At 41.9% G+C, this 26,998-nt stretch overlaps 3 protein-coding genes across 9 annotated transcripts; 1 reads left to right on the top strand and 2 right to left on the bottom strand.

Moving 5' to 3' along the window:
• Positions 1-1,905: 1,905 nt before the first annotated feature.
• Positions 1,906-6,652, bottom strand: LOC139661906 (CCR4-NOT transcription complex subunit 9-like). Of its 2 annotated transcripts, none has more exons than XM_071540481.1 (8): positions 6,276-6,652; positions 5,922-6,101; positions 5,627-5,742; positions 4,749-4,858; positions 4,260-4,369; positions 3,975-4,073; positions 3,771-3,862; positions 1,906-2,871 (listed from the first exon to the last, which is right to left on the bottom strand). In XM_071540481.1, the coding sequence occupies exons 1-8, from the start codon at positions 6,291-6,293 to the stop codon at positions 2,691-2,693; spliced, it is 906 nt and encodes a 301-aa protein (XP_071396582.1). In that variant the 5' UTR covers positions 6,294-6,652; the 3' UTR covers positions 1,906-2,690. The 2 variants fall into 2 exon arrangements, with proteins under 2 accessions (XP_071396582.1, XP_071396581.1); XM_071540480.1 differs by having other exon boundaries at positions 1,912-2,859.
• A 117-nt stretch (positions 6,653-6,769) lies between these two features.
• On the top strand, positions 6,770-24,621 carry usp37 (ubiquitin specific peptidase 37). 2 transcript variants are annotated; one of them, XM_071540483.1, is made up of 24 exons: positions 6,770-6,904; positions 8,038-8,267; positions 8,613-8,763; positions 9,585-9,673; positions 9,775-9,890; positions 10,647-10,724; positions 11,090-11,178; positions 11,792-11,885; positions 12,383-12,538; positions 12,963-13,094; positions 13,296-13,419; positions 14,923-15,176; positions 15,669-15,786; positions 16,014-16,093; positions 17,550-17,714; positions 18,079-18,132; positions 19,012-19,159; positions 19,250-19,469; positions 19,803-19,969; positions 20,126-20,186; positions 20,724-20,839; positions 21,484-21,553; positions 21,827-21,965; positions 22,808-24,621. In XM_071540483.1, the coding sequence occupies exons 1-24, from the start codon at positions 6,814-6,816 to the stop codon at positions 22,893-22,895; spliced, it is 3,030 nt and encodes a 1,009-aa protein (XP_071396584.1). In that variant the 5' UTR covers positions 6,770-6,813; the 3' UTR covers positions 22,896-24,621. The 2 variants fall into 2 exon arrangements, with proteins under 2 accessions (XP_071396584.1, XP_071396583.1); XM_071540482.1 differs by having other exon boundaries at positions 9,757-9,890.
• A 139-nt stretch (positions 24,622-24,760) lies between these two features.
• Positions 24,761-26,943, bottom strand: LOC139661908 (endoribonuclease YbeY-like). 5 transcript variants are annotated; one of them, XM_071540484.1, is made up of 4 exons: positions 26,384-26,943; positions 25,756-25,923; positions 25,337-25,405; positions 24,761-25,145 (listed from the first exon to the last, which is right to left on the bottom strand). In XM_071540484.1, the coding sequence occupies exons 1-4, from the start codon at positions 26,591-26,593 to the stop codon at positions 25,050-25,052; spliced, it is 543 nt and encodes a 180-aa protein (XP_071396585.1). In that variant the 5' UTR covers positions 26,594-26,943; the 3' UTR covers positions 24,761-25,049. The 5 variants fall into 5 exon arrangements, with proteins under 5 accessions (XP_071396585.1, XP_071396587.1, XP_071396586.1 ...); XM_071540486.1 differs by having other exon boundaries at positions 25,319-25,405; positions 25,756-25,887; XM_071540485.1 differs by having other exon boundaries at positions 25,756-25,887.
• Between the last annotated feature and the right edge of the window lie 55 nt (positions 26,944-26,998).

The raw sequence follows: 26,998 nt of genomic DNA, 5'->3' as shown, positions 1-26,998 counted from the left end.
AGGCTGGCTCCAGACTCAGGGAGTGCCCAGGGACTGCTAGCCTCGCGCAGGGCCTTTAAAGACTGGGAGTGTCCGAGGGGAAACTCTGGCTCAGCCTCCTTTCTCACCAGTCTCTCCACTGTTCCTGCTGGCTCTGGGAAACCTGATTCCTAGTCAACACTGCTGCACGCTGCTGCACTCCCACCCCTCCTCCTGCCTTCCTTCCTTTTCTGCCACTCCCTCACCCCGCTGTCGGCAGGGCCTTCGACGCATCTGGTGAAGATCACGCTCTCAGGCTGCTTCCCTCTGTCTCTCTCTCTGCCTTTCATTGTTACACGTCTGTCTCTCTCTCTCTCTCTCTCTCTCTCTCATCCATCGGGTGATTGCGGATGCTCCCTTGTTCTGAGGGCAGCGGCTCGGACAGACAGTCTCCTGTGTCTCTTACCAGCAGTGATAAGGGGAAGAAAACACTCTCTGGGAAAAGGTCGGCTGCATGAATAGGGGAAATATCGAGTGAAGAAGACAATAAATATCACAGGACAATAGGATCCTCCTAGTCTAGTCCCTTTCCTGATAAAAACACTGCGATTCAGACCAAATCTGTTTTCTCCTGGCAGGATATCAGAGTGCAGCCATATGAGACTGATTATGCTAAGTGAACAAACTGATCAAGGGACTGTACTGCAGGACATTGGCTATGTGCCACACACTGCAGATCAGAGCCTTGGACAGTAGATGACGGTTCCCTGGATACAACTTTAATGACATTGCCAATTACAATTTTCATTCTTTAGCTGTCCAATATGCATTTAAAAGTATCTATGTGTGAGAATGCAATGGTTGTAAATTTATTCGATGTAATATTTGAATGTATTTCATCAAGTAATTCATTTTGAACTTTATGAATTGGTATAGTTTTAACATGCAAGCAAATCAAGGGTGAATATCAGTAGCGATTCGAACAATGTGCAGTTTTGAATCCCACATATCCTTTTGAACAGAAATGCAAATTTCATAACTTTATGGAAAAGTTCACTCCACTGTCACATCACTTTCCCCGCCGACTGTGTACGAAATGGTGAGTTCTCATCCAAGTCATCCTAATGTACTCCATTCCATTGAAAAGTTCACTGGAACAAGCTTATAATTACTTTAGCTGGCTCTTTCCTACCAACAGGAAAACAGAGAAAAACACGATGCGCATTTTAGCACTGCTCCCACAGGGATCAGATTTGTTCACAAATGGAAGGCTCGGGCGTAGAGGTTTCCATGATGTGCGCCCGTCCGCATGTCCAACTCATCTGCTGGGGGGATAATGGACCCAATGGGAGAAGCGATCTGCTAATGTACCGGTAAAGGGAAATGTAGACTGATCAGTGCAGTCAGTGGGGTTGTTTACTGAGCACTCAGCAGGCTAAGGTGAGCACGTCTCAACCATTTTCTCATCCAACTCAAAATTAACTTTGCAGTAAGAATGCTGAACTACTGAAATACTTACAGAACTTTTTCACTGAAAGTTCCCCTTATGGAAAATGACACTACATTTGGACAAGAGGGAGTTCACTCTGTAATTAGATTCTGATTTGCATAGCATCATTCATGCCATTCATTGACAATTATTAGACATCAAAGTACTGCTAAGCCAAGGTGCTTGATCTAGTGAACCAAGACTTGAACCATGCTGATAAACGTTAAGTGTAACTGTATAGGGAACACAGTTGAAATGTTCACCCACCCCCCCCCCTCCCCCACGTTTTCTTTTTTTAACAAATTTGCCATGCCAAGAACTTCAAAATGCATGCAGTTTAGGATTTTTTGTTTGAGACCAAAGTACTCTTATACCATGGAATGGAAATTGTAGAAATGTGATAGCAAAAAGTTAAATAACAGATGTGTACTGCTGGTATTTTACTGTATGTGAAGAATGTATTAAATATGATTTTAAAAATTAAATGACAGAAAAATGTTATTTGAATTGGGTCCAATATGCTAAAAATTTGCTTTAGGGACAATTTTTATCATTTGTGTTTCAAAATTATTCCCATTCTGTCTTTCTTGTGATCAAAACTGAAACTGGTTCTCTTTAATACATGTCATGGGGACTTTAGGGTGCAAGGTGGTCTAGACTTAATACCTCCGCAGTGTGGAATACAGAGTTTAATTATGGATGACCTTTGAGTCCAGTTCCTGAGGTTTCACCAAAGATAGAACTCATCTCCCGTGTTACTGGGCCACCAAATTCACTGCCAGTGAATACATAACAGTCACTACACAGATACACAGTCCATTATATGTGCAGAGGTTATCATTCTACATGGGCTTGGCAAAAAAGGGACACAACAGCCAAATAGCACATTCAAAACAAATCTTATTTGAAATCCAAGAGGCAAAAACAGTTATTGCTTTGTTGTGGAATGTTACAGCAAGTCAGAGTGTTACTCCAAAGAAAGGGAAAAAAGAAAAGAATTTCAGTTCTGATCCTGGCCTCATATCCAGGGGTGAAGTACTGGCAGAAAAGTTGGTGGAAAACAATCCAACAATCCAAAAGCAGAAAATACCTACTTCTATCACTTTACAACTCCCTTAGTTTTGCAGACAGACAGTCCTAGCACCACCGTGTTTTGGCATTCATACCAAATTAGACAGTGATGACAGCGTGTGTGTGTGTGTCTTTGCGTGTGTGTACAGTGTAAGCGCACACTCTGTCCCCATCACTGAGTGGCCAGTGGAATGCCCCTGGCGTCAGTGACCTGGCCCTCCTGCAGGTTCTTGACCAGCTGGGCCAGCCAGCGCTTGGTGGTGGTGTCGTCCTTCAACACCTGGGCAAAGGTGCTGTCCTTCAGCTGGTCCGGCAGACACTGGCGCAGGGCCTCTCTCGCTCTGTGGAAGGGAGGGCACACGTCACACACCAACATATCATTTACTCAGTGACGACTATGTTTACATGGACAGCAATAATCCGACTATTGGCCTTATTCTGATTAAGCCATTTACATGGGTTGCTTATAGAACTATTCCATTCATATTCCCGTTGGAGCACACAGACAGTTTAAGCCTTTACCGAAAGGTGAAAATAGACGAACGTTTCGATGCCCACGGCATGGTGACAGTTTCAGCCTCATCCCCAAAATGTTGGGACGTATTTTTTTCTGGTATCAGTCATCTTTTTGCTCCCCAAAAAGCCGCAAATACTCTGATGGAGAGTCATAGTTGGATTAAGGTGTATACGTGTCTAAAATGCCCTTCAGTAATGCAACTAAAATCGTAATACTCCTCATGTCTTGATGTGATTATGCTTTCTCCGACTAGGTAATCAGAAAATGCTGTTTACATGGCAATTTCTTATTCAGACTATTGTCTCAATTGGGTTAATATCGTATTATTGCTCTCCATGTAAATGTAGTCAATATCTTGCTATTAAAGCTGCATGAGGCAACTTCACACCTTAGTGGCTCGAAATGGCAGCCAGAGGTAACCGCTTGAAAAATGTGAACTTAAATGCCCAGAAATGAGGTAATGTGAGTAGTAAGTGAGTTCCATGGGGCTAGACTGTCTAATCTAGCACTATACATACATTTATGCCATGGCACCTCCTAGTGGCCAGGTAAAAATGGTCAAACTATTCATTCATTTTCTCGCTCCGCGTAATCCTTTTCAGGGTTGTGAGGGTCTGGAGCCTATCCTAGCACACACTGGATGGAAAGCAGGGTGACAGCCTGGACATATCCCCAGTCCATCACAGGGAAAGATTAAAATAGATGACCATAATTATCTGTGGAACACTGTTCTACCTGAGATTATCTGAGAGGCGAAGGTAGCAGCGTACGACATGCTTGAGCAGACGTGCAGACGGTTCTTTAGACAGCTGCAGCACCATTTTCCCCTGCAAAGACAAAGATGACAATTAACATCTTGACAGTAGGTATTCTCTTATCATCAAGTGTCACATTGTGCACAGAGACTAGGTGGGTAATTTAAATCTAACTAGTACTTACAAGGATCATTGCCACGTGGGAGAAGCGCTCGTATGTCTGACAGATATAGGCCAGCCCGGTGTCGTCCAACAGGATCTTCTGCAGTATGAAAGTGGCAACCTGCCAGTCATGATGAAGAGAAGAGTGGAAGAGAGAGGAAAGGAGGCAGTTTAAGTAGCACTACTACAGTGTTTGTGCTTTCAAATTTGAATGAAAAGCTAGGGCTTGGGAGAAATGACTGACAGAAAAGTTTAGGCATGTGTCTGCTACAGGATTGTTTGAAAAGCAGTTGAAATAGTTAAGTACCGTTTTGGAGAGTTCACTCCCTGACTCCATGATGCGCAGACACAGTGGGATGATTTCAGTGGTGAGGAGGAAGTTAATCACTTCTTGTTCATCTGTTTTGACCAAGGCACCTGCAGTCAATACATAAAAGACAGTGTAAGTGTATAGAATGAACGACGAGGACACAGGTGTGTGGAAACATCCAGCAATCAAGTATTAAATGAGACTTGATTTGGTATAGCTATGAGAGGTTTGTTGCACTCCTCACTTGTTTTAATGTGACCCTATATTTACAAAGACACCCACAGTAGGACCACTAGTAGAAGGTCAATGATCGGGACTATTTATGATCCTATTCATTATCATGTCTTTTTATTATTAATACTAGTGTATCCATGTATGCAGAGCTCACTGCTAGTCTTTCAAGGTTTTTTTTTTGCCTTGTATGAACAGTGGCCCAGTTTTCCTACTTGGCATGGAAAAAAAACTCTCAACAGGAGCAGAGTTTACCTATGACTCCCAGGCTGGTCAGACGCAGGTACTCAAATGGACGCGTTTTGCTCACGGTGTGCAGGAAAGGGTAAAGGAAAAGAGGGATGTGAGCAGCAAGAAACGCTGACCTGGAGAGGAACAAAGAATGGAACCTTTATAAATGTGACCAGACTTACATACCACAGCTAACATCAAAGGTAAACTCAGAAATTACCTTTATAGTTTAAGCATTTAGCTGATGATGTTATCCATAGAAATGTGTGATGAGTGCAACAGTAGAAGAAGCTTAAATTCCTAGATCAACAACATTACAAGCAACCAACAGCATGGAGAGCAAGGATCAAAGCCCCAGTGTCCAGACAACAGATTTGGAAAATATTCCTGTGTCACTAAAAAGAGACAGATTCAAAGGAAGAGATATTCTTGTGTCATGTATGACAGAGAAGGAAAAGCCAGTGAGAATAGCATTTGTAACACGACAGCTTCATTTTCAGTTCAGAATCTTATGTCAGATGGAATACCAGCTTCCTTCAAACACAACTCAAAGAGATTTTCAGATACAAGTTGGTCTCCATTTCAGACAACTAAAGCACAGTGATTAAGTGATTTCATTATGAATGGCATTTGAGTCCAGTTCCTGACGTTTCAACTAAAACATAAACTGCAGCAATCATCTAAATCCAGAGCACCTTATGTCAGATAGAGTGGATAAAGTTGCCCCTACATTGAAAATGAGCCAGCTGCATCTTTCTGGAGCATGAATACAGTTATAGCTACCATATACTAAAGACAGTCTGCCCTGCTCTACTTACATAATGTTCAGTGATTTGTACAAATCCTCTACAATCTGAGCAGTGAAAGAAACAAGTCTGTCACAAAAACCTAGTTTCCATTACCGTGTCTCGGGGTGTGAGGCGACACACTGTAAAAGTGCCAGGGCATTGCACACTCTGTTTGACTGGTGAGCTGTCAGCGTAGGTGGGTTTATAGATGGATAGATGTTCACTATTTCCTAAGAAGACAAGAAACTCAGTTGAACAAACGGACACACAAATAGTAACACCAATAACTAACAGTAATTTAAAGTTTCTCATTGGAGACTGTGGATGAACAGCATACAATAATTGCTCTGAAATGAACATAGCGTGGCTACAGTGATACAGTGTGCTAGGGATGGGACATGAGCCATACCTGTAACAGGGCAGCAATGGTCCCACAGGAGTGCCAGAGCATGGGTGCCAGGTCTGGTACAGACTCCCGCTTCTTGCTGAGCTCCAGCAGGGCATTCTCCCTGGTCTCAGGGCTGGACAGCTCATTGATCCACTGGTAGATCTTCTCCCTGTCCACCTGGGCCAGGGCTGTCGTCACAGCCTGTACAAAGAAGGGGAAATAATTAGCAAATGATCTCATCCAAGAATCAGTGGGATTGAAAATTGGATATATACTATATACTATCACACACAAATATCAGTTAGCTAGTTAACATGAACGAACTGGCTCTCACAGTACACAGACCAATTAAACACGGATCTGGATAGTACTCACTGCTCCCGTAGCCAGCATTCTCTGTAGCGCCTGGATATGGTCCCCCGGCGGCTGTTGAGAACCTATTGTAGTTGTATTGTAGCAAACTAACGCGACTGCAGTGAAACAAAGTTAACTAGCACACTCGGCTAATATCTAAGCTAACGACAGCTAGCCCAAGCTAGCTGCTAACTCGAACACCCGTTGGCGAATGGAAACCAAGACGCGCGCACATCAGCATAACCTTGCAAAATGTTTGTTACCCTAGATATCTTACCTAAATTACATAGTAGTCTGGATTGTAAGTGTCTATATATAGTCTTGATATCTCAATCGCTGAAATATATTTATCAGATAAAAATGATCCAGTGGGGACTTTTGTTGTTAACGTAGGTGAACCGACATAAACATGGCTTATCAAAATATCGCGAGAGAAGGGTCGAAGGCGCTCTCGGTTATCATTTCCGTTGTAAATTTTCACGTTCCCGCCATCATCGCGCAGTGTTGCGAGGCGTCGTGTGTGGGACCACTGTCAACAACATAATACTGGAGCAGGTGAATGCCGGCAAAACCAACTTTCTACCCCCCAAGGACCTACGAAAACGATACTGTGATTTCAAAGTTTCGAGACGAGCATATATCATCGAAAGGTAAAGAGCTGCGAAGATGCAATTAAGTCTTGACAATGTTTTCATCACCAAATGACAGTCAGGCAAATTAGCCAGTTAGCTCGCGCTAGCTTGCTAGCCGACTTGCTAATGTTGGCCTTTTCCATCCATTCAGCACGCTTAGCTCGTGGCTGGCTAGAGCGGACGACATTACCTGCTCCGACATTTAACTTGGCTAGCGTCAGCTAGCATTGGGTAGCTCCACGTCCTTCTGTTGGTTTTTGCACATCTTTGAGACTGCTCGTCTCTTTAGCTAGCTAACGTTAGACAACGGTTGACTTAACGTTACGTTAAAAGTAATTGGCGTTGGCCGCGAAACAGCCCAATGTGTTTGCATTGTTCATCTTTGCTACCGCGGTAAAGATTGGCTAAATACTCATAGAGCGGCATCACGGCTAGCACTCAGCTTGTTGCTAACACGAACACAGACTCCGCTGCAACTAATGGAACAGTTAGTCAGCTAACATAGGCAACATGAGTTGCCCATCCACATTGTGAGACATCCATCCGGGTTTGTCCAAATTTGGCTTTCAACGTAGGGTCTCTGATGGAAATTAATTGTTGACATTGTGCCTGTGTAATTAGCTTATATACCGGCTCGCTTTTGGTTGACTTTGAGTTTGCTGTGACTTTGAACTAGTTTTCATTAGTCTGACAAGCTATCGTTGGTTTGTTCAGTTGGAAATTCGGCAATATCTCAGTAAACTCCCAGATAGCGTATATTAGCAATTATAAGCAGTTTACCATTAATTTTACCGCTCTCGATTTGTAAATTAAATAAGTGTTTCTGATAGATTTTAATGGTAAATGTAAGCTAATGCTAATGGTTGCTTGCATACTAGTGAGGTATAGCAGTGAACTCACTAACCTGCGCCTCTGTCAACTAGCTATGCCATAGCTAGAGTAATGTATAGCGCTGTTGTAAGAAACTATTAAATAGCGCAGGAGTGTTAAATATTATCGAGCAAAGGCGTTTACCATTCTATTCAATGGCATTGCATACTTGTTTGAAGCATGCACGTTTTTAATCATGCAGTGCTATGTAAGCTGTGCAATCCTTTACTTGTACTTAATGGGCTATTGAACAGGGTTAATTTTATTTTCCGCTTGTTTAGGAATTCTTGGATCTCAAGTCCCAGGCTCCAAGTGCGCCAACTGGACAGGACAAGCCATGGCAGCCATAGTGCCCAAACTCTCCAGTGGTGGTGTTGTCAGGATCCGCTTTAACAGCTTAGAACTGGGCACCACCAGATGGAAAGAGGGAACTTTTGAGATCCTTGAGAAGGACAACAAAATCAGCCTCTGTCTGAGATTCAACTGCGGCGGAGCTCCCAAAACGTTCCAGGTACTGTATATAGTCACAGTTGTACTGACTTAGTTGTGTAGGCAACTAATTATAAGACCATTGCACGGCAATCTGAAGAGGCGTCTTGATGTACCCGATCCCTTGTATATTTTTGAGAGCGACTGCTCAAATTTGGCATACAACTGTCTCATCTGTATAAAATCTATCAGAGCCATCATAGCTTCTTTCACTCATAGATGGTAGTTCTAATCCAAACAGTTTGATCTCAGCAGAACAGTACTGGCACAAGACTATTTATGTAATATTTATAATAATACAAACACGCATACAAAAATAACCATAACCCTGACATTTGAATTTCTTGAATTGCTTTCTTGCCCTCAGCTCAACCAGAACGTGAAGCATATTTCCCAGAGTGTGAACCGACTCATGCTGACGTTGAAGGACACCAGTATCATCACCCTGGATAAGATACCTACAACTTTGGCTCAGAAGACTAAAGAATACTTGGAGAAGCTGAAGCAGGGAAAGCAAAGTAATTATACCTGTTTCAAAAATGGGCTATTACAAGTTTTGAATTGGACATCTACTCAGTTTGATTAACTTGCATAGCTTCGCCTATGGTTGTTGACAGTTACAGCAATATTGGTTAAAATAAACTCCACAGATGGAAACTAAGGATCTAATTTGTGACGTCAAGTGTCACAACCTATAGCTTTTCCACTGGCGATTAACAGAAGATAGACTCGTAGCTTTTGTTTACAGCTTTGCTTGAGTTATATTAGTTGAGGAAGTAGCAACAGCTTCACTCCTATAGCAGGACTGTACCTTTTTGTCAGAGTCAAAAAGTATTTGGAATATAACAGAATGATTATGAAATTTCATATTCAGTGTTTTTAATTTTCAAGTTCCCTCCAGTTCAGATTTTCAGAGTAATTTTTATGTTTACGATAACAGGAGGTGATTAAAATATCCCGGTATTTTTGAATGATTAACAGTACTTTGTAGCAGTCGGTTCATAACTTCCTAATTTATCCATTGTTGAGGTGAGAACCCAGTTGTTGACATTACATGTAGGACTTAACAACATGTGAATACTTAAGTGAAACAGGTACTGCTTTGGGTTGTACCTTTTTTTTTTTATGGAATAGGCAAGTCAATCATTGATCATTCATTGATTTCAGATTTCTGAAAATAGAAGTGCACGTCTTGTTGTAGTGTCAACAAAGTTGTTCTCCCATTCATTACAGTAGCAGTCTTCAATTTAGCTTTGTGAGAGACATATTCATAAATCTAGACATGACGGTCCAAAAAACATCAATTCATTCACAGGGTTTGTTCTTGTTATTTTTGCAGTTTTGAAAACATCCCATGGAAGTGCTAGCTTCAGCGTGCTTGGAAATCGGTCTGTGAAAAACGAGACCAATCCGTCTGGGGAGAGACAGGTGACTTAACAACATGCAACTGCATTTTTTGGCATTTTACATATTGAGACAAGCATGTACTTACTTTTTGCTCATGTACTCAGACTCCTAACATCTTCCAGACAACACCAAGGCGGCAGAGTGTGGATGGCAGGGAGGACACGACGCCGCGGAAACCCCTGGGTAGCCCCAGCAGAGCAGCCTCCACTCCCACTCGCACCGGACTCTCTGAGAACCGGTAGTTATACTTTTTTTGGAACTGCAAATTATTGATGGAAAGTCATATTGTTATTGCTATGTTAATTGAAAGGCATATTGATACACCTTTTTCTGCATAATTTGAGATACTAATTCTTAGGATTAATTCAGTTTGAGGATAAGCAATTGTATCAAAAAGGAAGCTGATATGGAGGTGAGGAATTTTGCACAGAACCAGAATGCTTTGTTTGAGGAGCAAGCTGAAGCATCAAATTGCAGCTTTTTGAAATATGAAAATTGCAATGGTCAGTATTGTGATTTTTGTTTCTTGAGTAATTGTGTAGCCTTAACTTGTATCCTGTCCTCTTTCCACTGACGAACACTACAACAGGCCCTAGTGTTCACCACCACCTCTACTCCTGCTGACAGTGTCCTTTAGCAAGAGACTGTTCCTCTCTTAAAGGAGTAGTTTCACATTTGACATTTTGAGTTTTAGTTGGTCCAATTTCTTCAGCAGACCTGTGTCGCATTGTGTCTAACACACAATGTTAGAATATCTGACTGACATAAACCATACCAACAAGTTCCCTAAATGTAGATTTTTTTTTCTCACACAGTATGACAGATATCTGAAGAGAAATGGCAAACTAAAATTTAAAATCTTGCTGTATTTTCTTTACTCATTCTGTGGTTCTGAACAGCAGATTTTCAGCACTTTCACAGGAATGGTAAATTCAGGATTGTGACATTAGCTGTTCCATCTCTCCCTCACAAATGCTGCTTTTCCCCTTTTCAGGAGCGAGAAGAGGAAGAGACTCCTAACCTCTGACAGCGACCTGACTGAGGACTACCCCAAGGAAAATGACTCGTCAAGGTAAAAGCTAGTGCCTCACTGTGTCCCGACAGAACTACAGTGATGTTGGGTAAATATGAAATGACCAGGCATCTCTCTTCTTTTTGTTAGACTTAATTGATGTGCGTCAAGCTAAGAATTACCGTATCACTGTGCGATTTTGGCAAATGTCTTTATCAAGGTATCTGGTGGTAAGACCAGGACAAAGAATGCCTGGATATTTATAGTATAAGGTGTGTCAGGTATGTGTGTAATTACTATCGGTTTAGATAATAGATCAATGTGCTGACTGAGAGAGTGTAAGTGTGTGTCTGTATTAATAAATAAATTTCAGGTTCTCTGTTTGAGCAGTCAAATAACATCCCAAAATAAAAACATTTTCATAGTAACAACAAGGCCACCACGGACCCAGCCAGGAAGTTCCTGCTGAGCTGCAAAGAGAAGCTGAAGCAGGCAGAGGAGAACCGAAGCTCAGGTAGACTTTTACATCAACAGCTCAGTAAACAATCAGCTGTAACTCCAGTCAACAGCAAAGCCATCCAAACTATTGGTTGTTGATTAATGGGTGCATCTACATGCATACTCATATCTTATTACCATTCAGGATACTCCAGTTTTTCATTTAGAGTTGCCTTATGTAAACATTTGTTGACATGTGCAAATCTGTCAACTGCAGACATGTAAATCTGTCATTAGCCATCATAGTGGAAATTATGTTTTAGCCATGTTGGAAGAATATTGTATTAGTTTCGTAGGGATGCTCAATATTGATTTTTTTTATATATAAATGTCCTTTTTATTACCTTGTTACTCGTGTGCTTTAATACCTTTGTACTCCTTGCTCTGCAACCTAGACTTCTATTTTTTGCTGCTGTGATGACCCAATTTCCTCCCCAGTCAATAACGTTTATCTTGCATATTAGATTTACACCAACCTGGATAAACTCCAGAGCAATTTGCCTCACTTTTTGTAATTACCCTTTCAAAATGAGATAATAAATGTAATAATTTAGAAGATGGATCTGTGTATTCAGGCCTTTAATTGCGAGTCACTTTTGTTTCACTATGCTTTGTCTCTTTCTCATCAGCTCCACTGGGTTCAACTCCCCTTCAGCCAACTTCATTTTATGGCAGCCGATCTGTGACTAAAGACTATAGCCAGAGCCACTCTTTCCTGGACAGGTGAGAAGCCTTTTAAGTTCCTTTACCAGTGAGCTGAAATGCACCAGCTAGCAGAAATAAAGCAAAGGTGGGGAATGGACTTTACATATAGTTGCAATTTAGGTTTGGTGTGCAAGTTATCTGCTGCCTGATTTTATGTTATAGGCCCCTTTCACATCGTGAGAAACCGGTGCATTACAACTTCCCGTGGTAACATTATTTTTGCGAAGAGGTAACTTTAGGTGTAGTTTAGATGCAGGATTCAACAGAAATAGTCTTTGTACTTCAATTATGTTAATTTTGGGCAGGTTGTGGAGCGGTGTGAAGGCCAGAGCTGGCAAGAGCAAGTTGTAATGTACCTGTTTCATAATGCAGAAGCTGTTACCATGACAATACGAAAAGCGACTATTGGAATTTTTTGTGTTGTAAAGGAATATGGAACACAACAAAATGATTTGATTTTTGACTGGACTGAAAAAAACCCCCATCAGTTCTCACCTTTACTACAACCCACTCAGGCCATCCAGTACAACACAAACCCCCTCGGCCAAGAGAAGCCTCATGCTGCCGAACCACTCCACCCCCTTCAAGAAGGTACGCCCCTCTCTGGACTACGGTGGTTGGAACAAGCAAAGGCCGTCCACCCTGGCCCAGCCCCAGACTCCACTGCAAGGGTAAGAATATGCCAGAGCGGAACATGTGCAAATCCTCAGCCAATTACTGTATGTCAAAAGTAGGATTGGATTGCATCTATTTTGGATGTTGTTAAACCAAATGATGCACTCATTGAAAGTAAGGTTGTCCCCAGTGTATGTCCTACCAATGTTTAAAGCAGTGCGCTGCTGTGGGAAATGTGAATTGTTGGGGAGAGATACCATTGATGCTACTTGTCACAGCTATTGGATGAAACTATCTCCCAAAGTCAGTTTTACAGAGTTAAGTTTTATTTCATTTGGCAATACACATTGGTAAATAAACAAAATAATCACATATATAGATGTATAATAACATATAGATATAATGACGCTATTCTATGTACATTTGCTCTTGTGACAAGATGCTGTCCATCGTCTAATTCTTCCAACTCATCTGTCGTAGATTCTCCAACCTGGGCAACACATGCTACATGAACGCCATCCTGCAGTCTCTCTTCAGCCTCCCCTCCTTCTCCAATGACATGCTGAGACAAAGCATCCCATGGAAGAAGGTGCCCATCAACGCATTGCTCAGGTAATACACTCGGCTTATTCAGTGTGTAAACAGTGGCAGATTCTTGGGAGACAGATATATATGCATAAGTCTACAGAGGGTAGAAAAAGGGTGTGTAGGCGTGTGTTGTAAATCAGATATATCAATGTATTCAATTTACAGATGTAGATATCGTATACAGAATGATTTGGACATGTGCATTGCCATCTTCACTTTCTGTAGGCGTTTTGCCCACCTCATGGTCAAGAAAGACGTGGGCTGTCCAGAGACAAAAAAGGACCTCCTGAGGAAGGTGAAGAGTGCCATCTCCTCCACAGCTGAGCGCTTCTCTGGATACATGCAGAATGTAAGGCACCTCTAAAATGAGTCATGCTATGTAGTTTTGGCATACCAGTACTGGAAAAAGTACCTTAGTAATTAGAATAATGATCCTATTCTAGACTTTTTCCAGAACAGGTACTTTATTTTGTGGTGATTTATGTACATGCAGATTTAGTTATGACACACATTTTACCAGACAATTATGCTCTAGATGACTTTAGATATGCTACTTCCTGAGGATAGTTGCTGTTTTACTGCTAACATGTAAGAATTGATGGCAGAACAAATTCTGCAATTTTAACTTGGTGACCCCAGGTTTGGGGTTTACGTGTGTACAATACTCTGGTCACTGTGAATTATCAAATTATGGCAATAGTTTGATTAAAGCTAGTACATGAAGTTTTGGGATTTACATGGAGGTTTACATAGATTCATTTGATCATTTCGATGTATTGCTCTGAAAGGGATGTGACTTCGAAGAATGGTCGAATAGTTCCCAGTGAATATCGAATAGTATTTTTGCTTGAAATGCCCATCCCTACCACAGTCATCTCAATATCGAATTGGAAAATGTGCTCAGTAGAGCACAGACCTCCACCATGGCTGACAACACCCGCAAGGAAGTTAACCGTATTTCCTCTAATAGTGGCCGGTAGTCAATTAAAAGCCGGGTCTCCAATACTGGCCGGGGGTGTGGTCGACACGAACAAATAAAGGCCAGCCCCAAATACAGGCCGGGGAAAAAAACAAAGGAAACAAGCGTGAATTCGCAATAGCTGCGACCAGGTACACACACTGTGCGGCTATAGGCTGCCAAAGGGTGGGGAAATTTTTCTGAACCGACCGACAGAGCGAGCTATAGAGCTGCTGGTCGCAGCTAAAAACAACAGTGGATACCGGTAAACTCCCGGTGCCTGGCGGAAGTCTCTGGAGCGTGCTGTCGTCGATTACCGTAATTATCGTAATGCATTGCAATAACAAAAAAACGGCTACCTAACGTACCCCAACAGAATCACATCAGAAAACAAGGAGGCTTCGTACTAAAATATGAGCAAATATACTCATCAAACAGAGGGAATTAGAAATAAAGGCTTGTCTCTAATATAAGCCTGCTTCCAATAAAGGCCTGGTACCCTCTGCAGTTGAGGTAAATAAAGGCCCGGGCCAATATTAGAGGAAATACGATATGCACCTTTTGGTGATATGTCACGCCCACCACCACGCCCCCTTTTGGCCAATCGACGTGAAAAGTTAATCAGTTCTTCCTTGGCCCATAACCAACCTTCATACCAAGTTTTGTGCAAATCCGTGCCTAACATTTTGCAATATCCTGCTGACACAGACGAACAGTGTAGGTGAAAACATTACCTCCTTGGCAGAGGTAACAAAGAGATCAGATAATACGTGTGCATGTAAATGTACCCTTTGAAAGTCTCCTTGGAGTAAAAGTCTCTATTCAAGTTGAAAGTCCAGTGACTCAATCTGATGTGTGCCTAATTCTGTCTCTCCATGTTCCCCTGTCCCTCAGGATGCCCATGAGTTCCTGAGCCAGTGTTTGGACCAGCTGAAGGAGGATGTGGAGAAGATGAATAAGAGCTGGAGGAATGAAGCGGCAGCCTCCTTGTCGTCCTCTGTGGTGTGTGAGGACGGCCAGCAGGGGACGGCAGCATCGCCAGGAGCCAAGGCAGAGCCTGGTGAAGAGGTTGAGACGTCCCGCATCTACACCTGCCCCGTGGTGGTTAATATGGAATTTGAGGTGCAGCATACCATCACCTGCAAAGGGTGAGGCCCGTCTCCTCTTGGAATTGTCATCCGAACTGAAGAGAGATCAGCAAAACCTGTGATCATTGACAGAGAACATGGGAAATAAAAATATATAGTTTAACCTTTATCCGCCTGAAGAAGTCCTGGGCTATAATTTTGAACTGGTACATACATATTGATAAAGTACCTAACTAAGCACTGTTTTAATGCTACAACCTGCACTAGAATGAGGATGAGCATGGGACCAAAACCAATACTATGCCCAGCTACCATTTCTGCAAAACATCACAGGGGAAATACTGCATTATACAGGAGAAAAACTTCAGTCCCGATGCCCTATAGGGCAACGTCATGTTTGTCATCAGTGACAGTGATGGGTTGTACCTACTTGTTTCCATAATGGCTTTGCCAAAAACTGCTAAATCAGATCTAGAATTCAAGGCAGACCCAAGTGTGACTGTTACTGCGGTGAAAATGAAAGGTGTGTCATATCTGCATGATGTGTTGCAGCTGTGGGGAGGCGGTGACCAAGCGGGAGCAGTTCAATGACTTGTCCATCGACCTGCCACGCAGAAAGAAAACCCTCCCACTTCGCTCCATCCAGGATTCTCTTGATCTCTTTTTCAGGGTGAGGCGTCTGCTACTAACAAGCTTTAAGGATTTCAGGTTTTTTGGATACCCAACTCCCATCCATTTTTAATGGAAGGTTTTACCACCTTTTCCTGCTTTTTTTATGGTCTGTGTTGAAAGAACGAACCCTAACCCTGCATGAAACTACCAAGCCTTAATTGGTGATATTAAGTCTGACTATGTAACAGCTGAAACCTGACTGACAGTTTCTTTTTCCTTTTGCAGATGGAAGAAATTGAGTACTCGTGTGAGAAGTGCAATGGGAAAGCAGCAACAGTGACACATAAATTCAGCAAACTGCCCAGGTACACAGACACACAGAAACTGTTAATAGAAACACACATGCATCTCATGTTTGCCAGCGTTTTTTTGACAATCTGCATTAGTATATGTATAATCAGTGTTTCCCACAGAATTCAAATGTATTTGTGGTGGTAGGTGGGTTTTATTCTTGTATTCTCTTATATTGTCAATATATAGGCTAATATCAATAAAGGATCCCATTACCTGGATGGCTGAAAAAATATCTAATGTACTCCATTTTAAACAGTTCCATTTGTCAAACAAATAACTAACCTGTATATATCTAAAGTACTTTGTGTCAAAGATAACATAACTTAAAAATATAAACGGTGTTACAGTGTTCTGTTTGTTGCTTGCTTTTGTCTACAAGGTACGGAATAGAAATGAGGCCCCTTTTACAGAGAAATCTGCTTCTCTGCCCTGCTACATCTCTCTGTGCTGTCAGTCTCACCCGTATCTTTACATTGTTAAATTACTAGCCTTTGACATTATTATCTACTCTGTTTTACTGCTCAGCAGCTCCTCTGGTCCAGACTGTCCGTGCTCCTCCTCAGGACGAGTCCTTTTCCTTTGAAAATATTTTCAATATTAATCTGGATTGAGGGAGCAAACATTCAGAGTTAAAAAGTTAATATTAACGTTATCAGTCGACTCAGTGGATACTGACTAGCAGCTAGGCTATACAGCGTGCTAATCTCTGACACTCAGCTGTATTCCAAGTAAGCTTAACTGTTTTTTAACTGTTCTTTTCGGGAATGCAGTCAGCCGTCTCCTTGGCATGGAAAATAATATCCATCACGCGTGTGCAGTGGGAGGCGAACAGACGGGTCCGGTGAGAGAGTGAGAGACAGAAAGAGAGAGTGAGAGAGACAGAGATCACGTTGAGCAATTCGGGGCTGAGCGAATCAATGCGCTACACGCAGTTCTACGATTAAATAGTGAAAAAAAACATTTGTGGCGGTCAGTGCTGATATTGTGGCGGCCCACCACAAAGTTTTCTGTGGGAATCCCTGGAGGGGTGGAGCGAGGGAAGATTGTCCACTAGTTAATCGATCGTGGCTGGCGTCGTTCTCTCAGACGGATAAAAAATGCTAAAATGGGTCGGCAAATATACTTTGGCGGCCGTTAATATACCTGGGCAGCCCGCCCAAGTAAAGTCTATGTGTGGGAAACACTGATAATAATATGTATGTAAGTGTATGAAGCTGCATCTATAGTATCTCAGTTTTGTACGGAAACATCACCTCACACGTGTTTTTCTCGTTATTTTCAATGGAATGGCGGTGTTGTACATAACTGACAGCGCTAAGAAGTTACCAGTTTTAAATATTGGGTGCCAAGCACAGTCAGCGCTTCCCACCAGCAGCTGTGAAGCACTGCCGTATGAAAAAAGAGGTGCCAGCTAAACACAGAGGTTAATTCCTGCTCTCCTTCTGGTGGCACTTTCCTTCCACACAGAGTGCTCATCCTACATCTGAAGCGGTACAGCTTTAACGCCCAGCTGTCTCTGAACAGCAAGTTGGGCCAACAGGTGGTGATTCCCCGCTACCTGACCCTGTTGTCCCACTGCACTGAAGCCACACGACCCCCCCTCAGCCTCGGCTGGAGTGCCCAAGCCGCCATGTAAGACCCCAAAACACCCTAACCACCTCCAAACAAAATGTATGGAAGATGATTTTAACGATTTCAAAGTCTTGATAAGTGAAGGAATTTATACCTGTACACTTTTTGCAGATGTAGACCCACTGTCATTTCATGTATTGTGAATGATCCTCTGCTTTGTAGTGATGCAACCTACTTGACACTCATATTGCCAAGCTCCCACCAGCATTAAAATGAAAAATGCATAAGAACCCTGCGCTATGATTTTAACTGAATACATTTTAACTGACGGATGCATTACCTTTGGCTCTGCTGAGAGAATGGTTGAATGATAAAGAGCAAATATTTGGCTTCTAACCGTTTTTTTTTCCTCGTGCTCTCAAAGGTCCCGGACACTCAAGAACTCCCAGTCTGTCAATTCCTCCACAGCACCTCTCCGGTAAGTCCTGCTGATTCTGCAAGACTTTAAAATGCTGACATCAAATAGAGAAAAAGCTTTGAACCAGTATTTGAATACAGTATGATGGTATAGGAAGAACATGCAAAAAGACAAATTTCACTTATCTTAATCTTCTTTCTCATTTAAGTGTTCTAATTTGTCTAATTTCAGAGTGGGGAAAAAATACTTTTAATCAAACAAATCACAATGTAAATAAAGCCAATAATAACAGACCTGTATTTAGTAGGATGTGACAAAGCAATCTCCAAAACGCTTATTTTACAAAATACAAGCTCTTAAAGAATGTGTGACTAGTCCCCAAATTTAGATTTTTATAGTGAGTTTTTTGCCTGGGTCCAGACCTTTGAATCCACAGAGTTGACTGATTCTGGTCTGGCATGGTGACATGAAACAGCGGTTTGTCCTGGTTGAAAAAGCGATCGGTCCAATGAGCGCCGGGGGGGACTAACGATTAGCCAATCAGTGCTACGGGCGGGACTAACGCTGTTGTCAAGCTGTGCGCTGGAACCAAGAAGGAGTAATAACAACAATGGTGACCGCTATAGACAAGATAGACGCTGCTATTGCTGCTGTCTAAATCGATTAAAAGTACCAATTACTTTGAAATCCGAAACACTTTGTTTTTACTTCGCTCCGTGTTGTCAAAGATGCTCTATACTTTCTGAACCGTCTCTGGTGGATACGTTGGTCTCTAGTGATCGGTTAGAGAAAATCAAATCCCCCTCCCCCACGGAAATCGGTTAGAGTGGAGGCAATGTCAGACTGAAGAGGGAAATGAAGTGTAACGAGTTGACAATTCTGTCTGATATCAGGCAAGTGAGTTTTATCTTTAACGATTGTCCTGATAACTGTGTATAGGCGGACAGGTGGGAAGATGGCCATTTCCAGCTGCAACTCTATCCTCGTGGACTCGGACAGTGAGGAGGAGCTGAACAGGAAGGTGAGCGGGAGCCGCAAGCGACGGCTCAGCGACTGTCTGCCTGATGATGATGACCGGCCGGAGGAGGTGGGCACCAGCTGATGGACTTTGGTTTTTATGCTTCAACCAAATGATTTTCCTCAGTTGCCGTTTTGACACTTGTGTTTATGGCTTCAGCGGGGAGCGACGATGGAGCCAGCGGACTTCGGCGGTATAAACGACGATGAGATGCTGGCGGCCGTGCTGGAGATGAGTCGTCAAGAGGCCGGGCTCTCGGCTCCGCCCCCACTGGAGGATGAGCCAACCAGCAGCCCCGACACAGGCTTTGGGGACGCAGATGTCCACGACCTGGCCTATCACACGGATCTGATGGACACTGACAGCAAACAGCCTGCAGGTACTGCAGTCATGTGGAAAAGTAAATTCAAAAGAAGGGGTTTCTACATAAGGCACTGTTAATCTTGTCAGTCTTAATATAGACAAGGTATTGGTATTAAAGTAGAATAGAAATGTATTGGCTTATTCTGCATCAATTAATGTCTTGCTGCTAGTACATGCTGCTAATAAACAGAAAAAATAGACTGTTCTAAAAATTTGAGGTATGAATGGAATTCTTGTATTAAGAATTCTTGTATTAAGAATCAAATTCTTGTATTAAATGTATGGGTGTTTAAGTGCATATCATTTCAGCACATAATAAAAGTTGGATGACTTGTGTATGTTTGTCTAGATGTGCTGGACTCCCTGGACCTGACCATGGATGAGAACAAGGAGAACCAAACCCCAGAGGGCGTGCAGCCGCAGGGGGAGCTGGACTGGGTTCAGCAGTACAGTCTGGATCAGGAGAGGGAGGAGCAGGAGCTGCAGCAGGCACTCGCCCAGAGCCTCCAGGAGCATGTAAGACCCAATGTTATGTTTGTCAACACACTATTATTTTCATTTCAAGTTTGAAACTTGGTTATATACGAGATGGTATACAATCTTTTGCCCTTTTTTAAATTAATTTTATGAAAGTTCTGAATGAGTAAATATTTTGTCCCCCTCCCCATACAGGAGGCCCAAGAAATGAGAGAGGACGATGATCTGAAGAGAGCCACTGAGCTCAGCTTGCAAGGTACAGAGCGCCCTTCCTGTAGATTGTTTGAATATTGAGCAGCCTGTTGAAACTTGTACAATGTAGTTCAGGCTCACTGTAGCAGCAGAATTTCTGATGCTTTATCCATTAACCCAATTCAGTCTAAAAATTAAGGTTTTTACAGACATGAAAATCCAGGAGTTGTTGTCAAATTTAATAAGTGATTACTGGGAAAGTTATGGAAAAGCAGGAGAAATTTGATGTTTCTTGTAGAGCTCAGAAATATGTATAATTATCTTTTTAAGAGGTAATAACTTCAATTTCAAAACTGCTGGGTGTAAATTCTCCTTGTGACCAAGTAAAGGGAAGTAAAAGTCAGTTACTCGGAAAATACTGTTACATGCAAACACAAACAGACATAAAAGTAATGGGCTTTGAAAGGTAATGATGTATCATTTGTTAATATATATTAAAAACTCAGATAATATGATGGCACAAGTAGACAGTTGATGCAGAAGGGAAATGTAACGCAGTAGTTTGGTTTTGACTCACCTGTATCCCCATCACATCCACCAGAGTTCAACAACTCTCTGCCAGAGCTGCTCTGCTCAGACGAAGACTCCGGCAACGAGGATGTGCTGGACATGGAGTACAGCGAAGCAGAGGCCGAGGACCTGAAGAGGAACGCTGAGGTACTAAACATCCTACTGCTAGAAAGAATGACCTAGCTCATGAGTCACATGCTATTATTGGATAGGGGTTTAACGATTCAATCCAACAATTCGATTTCGATTCTTTCAGAAAAGATTCAGTGCATCATAAAATCTCACATTCTGGCCACGATTCGATTAATTTCGATGCTTCCAAAAAGTGTGTAACATAACGTACATAGTAAAAAATAACTTTAACTCATACAGTCAGCAATAATTAAACATATGTAAACCTTACACCAAGGTACTAGTTCAGAGCATTACATTTATTTTAAAGGCAAAACTTAAAGTTTCAAACAACAGCTCAGTGTGTCTATAGAATTATTTTCAACAACTTTTTCTAACCTACACCCTTTCTACCTTCTATTTCACAAAACACCTTAATGCGATCTTAATCGATCCAAACTTTTCAAATTGATGCAGTTGGATTTCTAACTTTGATTTTAAGGCTTTTTGACCAGAATTTGATTTGCTTATATATGAAGATGACCCAGACTGTTGTAAATGGCAGTCTATTATGTGAAACCACGCATCTACTGGCAGTTTTACTATAACCTTTGGGTACACTGAACTGCCTCCAGTCTTAATTGTGATAGCTGTGTAATAATAAACCCTCTAATCCACAGAGTGGAGACCTGGCCAACTCGTTTAGACTCATCAGTGTGGTCAGTCACATTGGGAGCAGCTCGTCCTCTGGTGAGCAGTTGTGTGTTTGTGTCCTAGTGTTGTTAGATTCTCTATGCAATTTACCACATAGTAGGCTAGTTGTTTTATAGTTATCCATCAGCTACAAGAAAGCAAGTTAAAAGTATTAGAGGTGTCAAACTTGAAGACTGTCTGGTGCAACAAAATCAGTGAACTAATCAGTGAAATCATCTGCTGCAGTGTTTGAAAACCTGACTAATCTTGGCACATGGTTGCATACCCCTGGTTGCATGTCTTCACATGAAGTTTATTTTCCTACCCTAGGCCATTACATCAGCGATGTGTTCGACATGAAGAAGCAGTCGTGGCTGACCTACAATGACCTGGATGTGTCGCGCACACAGGAAGCCGCTGTCCAGCGAGACCGTGACCGCAGCGGATACATTTTCTTCTACATGCACAAGTGAGTTGGCAATATAAACAGAAAAGTCTTGAAGCAAAAGTGTTGCGGCGGTTTGGCTACCCATACCGGCATTGCCTGGTCCTACCTAGACTCTTTGACCCAAGGAGTCTGGGGACTTTCTTTGGTGATGCCTACAGTGATGCTCTCACTTTTGAGGAGGTGGGTGGTGTTGTGTTTTTCTTTGATTCATCTCGTCACTCAGCTAGTCGAGGACCTGGAACTATTCTGTCCTCTAGGTGGCGGTCAGCTAACAGAACAACACAGCTTACCTGTGAACAACAAGCTACACCTCCCATCCAGCTGTAGCTTGTTTCTGTCTGCTTGGTCCAGACAATGGGTCAGTGTTTATATTCACCATGTTGTTGTACATCAGGTAAATTCTGGGTGCTTAGCAACTTAATGACACTGCTTACCCTCATTTCAGCTACACATCTGGCAACCAATTTAACTTAACACAAAAGTTGAGCATGTTCCAGTTTAGAGCACATTGTTCAGCTCCGTTTCTCAGATTTCTAGATGTCACCTTCCAGCTACGCTGATACTGACAGTTTTTGCTGTACTTTTTTTTTTTTTTTTTTTTTTTGACGTGGGGTTAATTTTGTTTGAGACCCAGGTTCCAGATCCAAGCAAACACTGCATACTGGAATTGCATTCTGTTAAGTAATGTACTTCTATGTATGTCTTTGTGTTATTGCATTATATAAGTTACCTGACAGCAAGTCGCTTTGGACAAAAGCGTCTGCTAAGTGACATAATGTAATGTAATGACAGTAGTTTTTTTTAGTTTTTTTCTCATGGGGCAAAGCTGGACACTGATTTCTTGCCCTTGTCTTTGTCTCCAGGGACGTGTTTGAGGAGTTGTCTGAAATGGAGAGGACTGGAGCCAGCAGCATTTCAGAGGCAGGAAGGAGCGTCCTGCAGCCCCTCTGAGCGCTACGTCATTGGACACACAAACACACCCACCCACACCCTGGTAGACGGAGCTCTCCTGTGAACAAACTCGAGTACTACTGATTGCCGTCCATTTTGGTCGTCTTCAGGCACTTCCCTTCCTCTACAAGTCACTAAAAACCAGGCTAAGTTAGTACCTGTAAATGCCACCAGAAGCAGGAAATGGTCAAGACTCTTAAGATACCAGAAATGCAGTTAAAAAAAAAATAACTGTTCTATGGATCAAATTTTGCCTCCACGTTTTGGGGCTGGATTTTTTCTTTGCTATGATTTTATCAAACAACTCTTTTGTAAAGGTTTATTTTGTCTTTTTGTTTGTTGTTTTTTTTGGCACACTTCTCTCTGAACTTTAATGCCATTCATTCAGACCTTCACTTCAAAGCAACTATCAGACACCAGATGATGCTGGTGCTCCTTGGATTGTATGGTTTGCAGACCTTTATTTCCCATATAAACTATTAAATAAAGATATATTCTATGTTGGAGTATAAGCTATTATAGAGTTAGAGGGTTGTTGTATTCAGCGGGTACATGTGGTGCAATATTTATGTTCTGGCACAAACTGGCCAATTCTGATCAGCTTTCTGTCACAGAGTTTGAGTGCGGATGTTTTCCCAGTTGCTTTCTATGCTTAACTCATGAAATATGTGCGTGTGGCTGTCTCCATGTTTTATAATTCTAAAAAATATTTACAAGCTCAATAGTAATAACACAGTCTGTCTTTTCTGAACTCTCTTCTAGGGGGTTTCCCCTTGTGCCTCCCAGGAAAAACTTTTTATAAATATGTATACAGAGCTTTACTTTGAAAGTTGCACAACCACTTTGTTTAGAATGTGTTTGTCAAACCTCACAAATTACTGTTTTCAGTGTGTAAATCAGATAGGTGTTCCTCTTTAAAAGGCCAACAGATTTTTCTATTTATTGCAACATAGGGTTTTAAGTTGTCATGGCTGATCAATCAAGATAAGATGAACCTTCATCCCCTTGGAGAAATGAAATTAACATTCCCTGACTGGGAATCGAACCTGGGCCACGGTGATGTGAAATCCTAAACTAGACCACCAGGGAAGCTAACAATATAGCGCAATGTGTCTTTTTTCCACTGTCTTATATGGTCAGTATACAGTATTTAACACTTCAGACTTCCTCTGCTAACTCTGTTCAGCTAGTTCTTATAAAATCCCCTGCTTGCTTACAGATGAGAAGCACATGGGAGTAGAGCTGGGTATTGGAAGGTGTGTTTTTGTTTTATTTTTTTATTCCTGTACTGGTTCCAATACCTCAAGCTCAATACTGTTTCTAAAGCCAAGCTCTTTGATACCATTGTTAAATGAAATCACATTTCAATATGTCACAGTTGATTTTATGTAACATTCATACATGCTATCTGCTTAACAGAATCAGACCAAACTAATTTAATTTCCTCAGATACAGACAAACCTGAAGAAAAGTTGAGTTTTCATTGTAGTAATTCAGCATTTTAAAAATCACTGATACCAAAAAATCAGTACGGATAAAATATATTTTGATAGTCATGCAGTCGTATGTGGCTGGGCTTTCAGGAAGGGTGCACCACTACCAGATAATTGTTCTGGCAGTATTTTGTAGCACCATAATCAACGTGAGCCCAGTTGTGACGTCAGGCAAAAGTTGTTCTACAAATTGGTCCGCTTGTTTTACATACGCCTTGGATTCACGGTTCTGAAACATTACGCCTTCCCGAATACGTCCCAAAAGCAGTGTGCAGAGGGCATTTGTGAAGTAAGAATGAACAGCTTTTTTTCTAGCCGTTCATACAGTATTTGACTCTTCCTAAAGCAGATTTTAATAAAAGATTACAGTGAAAGTGTGCAAAGAGTTTTAATTTAATGCTTAAAACACTTGTACAGCTTAACACTTAAATCCAGTGTTTCAGAGGGATAAACAAACTCCTGTATGTGCAGTGCCTATTGATGTGTCCTTAAAAAAACTAGTAGTAAAACTTGATTGTGCAGAAGACTGCTGTCGGTGTCCTTCCATTTGTCCATGAGTCATGGCACCACTTTGTTTAAATCAGTAGTCCATCTGTGGTAGTGTACAGGCAAAAATAAGTATCATCCCCAGTGCAATGTTCATATCTCAGATGACAGACCATCACCTGTCTTGACTGCATCTCTTTGTCAGAGGCTCCAGCTGTCGGCCGGTGAGTCTGTTGTACTCATTCAGGATGTAGCTTTCCCTCTGCAGCATCTGGGAGCAAATTCAAAACATATATCAATGTTGTTGTATTTCAGAGATGTATTAAAAATGAACCTAGTCAATGGAACTTTTCTCCAGCTAGTCAGCACCCTCCCTTTTTTCAAGGGGGACATGTGTATGTGTGTGTGTGTGTGTGTGTGTGCATATCCAGCTTCCTCTTTAACTGAGATCTCCATACACACCTCAGTCCATTCCTCCTCTGTCTCGTGCCTGTAGCCCAGCAGGTGACAGATGCCATGAGCAGTGACAACCTGAGCCATGAGAAAAAGAGAGGAACAAGTAAATGTATTTGGATAGTGGACAGATAGTTGAGTTACAGTTAAAATAGTACTATGTATCACCAAATGGTCTCTGTGCTCATGGGGATGAGGTACTGCTATTGCATTCAAGTTAATAATTGCAAGAGAAGCATGACAAAGCAGTGTCCCGTTTGCCAATAAATGACTTGAATACAATAGTGGACATGTGCTGCTTGGGGGAAAAAGTCCCTGTACAAAGCTGTACAGTTATAAGTGGGATGAACAAGGTTGAACATGAAAGGTGGCCAACAAATTGATCTTGGATTAAATAAAAAAAACAATGTGCAGTCCTGCAGACTCACAGTGAGAACCCCATGCAGATCCAGGGATTCCTCCTGACACTGTTTCATCATGAACTCGACTCCCAAGAAAATGTCCCCGAGGTTGAGCTCATCTCTGTGAAGGGGACAAGGCAGCTTACCAGGCCTCAGGTCCTGAAACACACAAAACTGTTGCTTCAGTGGTGGTTTCTGAAAAGTGGAGAAAAAAATTTGAGAATTCCCCTGTTGCTCTGTCAGCAGGACTGTTAATCATCTGGGCAGAGACTTTGAAAGAGCTGTTAGTAAATATTAGTGTTGACAAATATATCAGACTGTCCTAGATCGGGATAGGAATAGGGCTGGGCAATATGGTTGAAATAATAATAATCAGGATGTTTTTAGATCCATATGTAGCTACAAAAAACAAAACTGAAAATGTAAAATAATATTCTCACCATACCCCATTTTGTCAGATTTTTTAAATAAAATGTGCTTGTTATCATCAATTTAGACAGGAGACCAAAACCACCATATTACCACGATATGATTCCACTGAAAGACGATTAACGATAATATAAAATTATCGCCCAGTCCTATATGTGAATTCTTTAAACGCATCACGCATAAATCACCAGTGCGCATGTTTGAGAGTACATGGAGTCGACTTTACCTCGTAGAATGGAAATGAGAGGACATCCGTGGGCATATTCTTTTTCCTGTAGATGTTATTGATGTTTTGAATCTTGCGGTTATCCACGCAAATGATGCCCAAATCAAATTTCTGGATGCCCAGTATGTGCCTCAGTGTGTCCACATCCTTACGCAGTCTGGCGCGGCGAAGAGGCACCACCCTCTGGAGGTTCCGCAGAACTACGCCCATTATGAAATTTCAGTTAAAAATGAGAAGAAAGTAGCGATTAAAAACGCAAAGGAGACATGGGATAAAATAAATAACGACCCACTCCAGAAATCGGACAGTTAATTAGGCGGCAGCAAGTTCGATAAGGTAAGTTAGTTAGCTAACTTAGCTCGTTAGCTAACTGTGCAGTCATTCCAGGCAGGCGGGATTCAAGGTGACACGTACCGGCTGTAACAACATAGTTCCCCAAGACAGACGCTGTACGCTTTTCTGACTTGTGTGGATATAACCATAGATCACCGAATTTAAATCTACTTTAATGTCAAGAGAAATTGCTCGCTGACGTATCGCAGCCTCGTAGGGCGACGAGATGATGGTAACGTCGGTGATGGAGGAACCGAAGCTAGCAGCCGGGACCAAAAAAGT

The sequence above is a fragment of the Centroberyx affinis genome, unplaced genomic scaffold, assembly GCF_046629955.1.
Source record: "Centroberyx affinis isolate AG114_WGS23_722 - 3 ecotype Tasmania unplaced genomic scaffold, CSIRO-AGI_Caff_v1 ptg003645l_1, whole genome shotgun sequence".
NCBI classification, from domain to species: domain Eukaryota; kingdom Metazoa; phylum Chordata; class Actinopteri; order Beryciformes; family Berycidae; genus Centroberyx; species Centroberyx affinis.
This window is presented reverse-complemented; position numbering and strand designations above follow the sequence as displayed.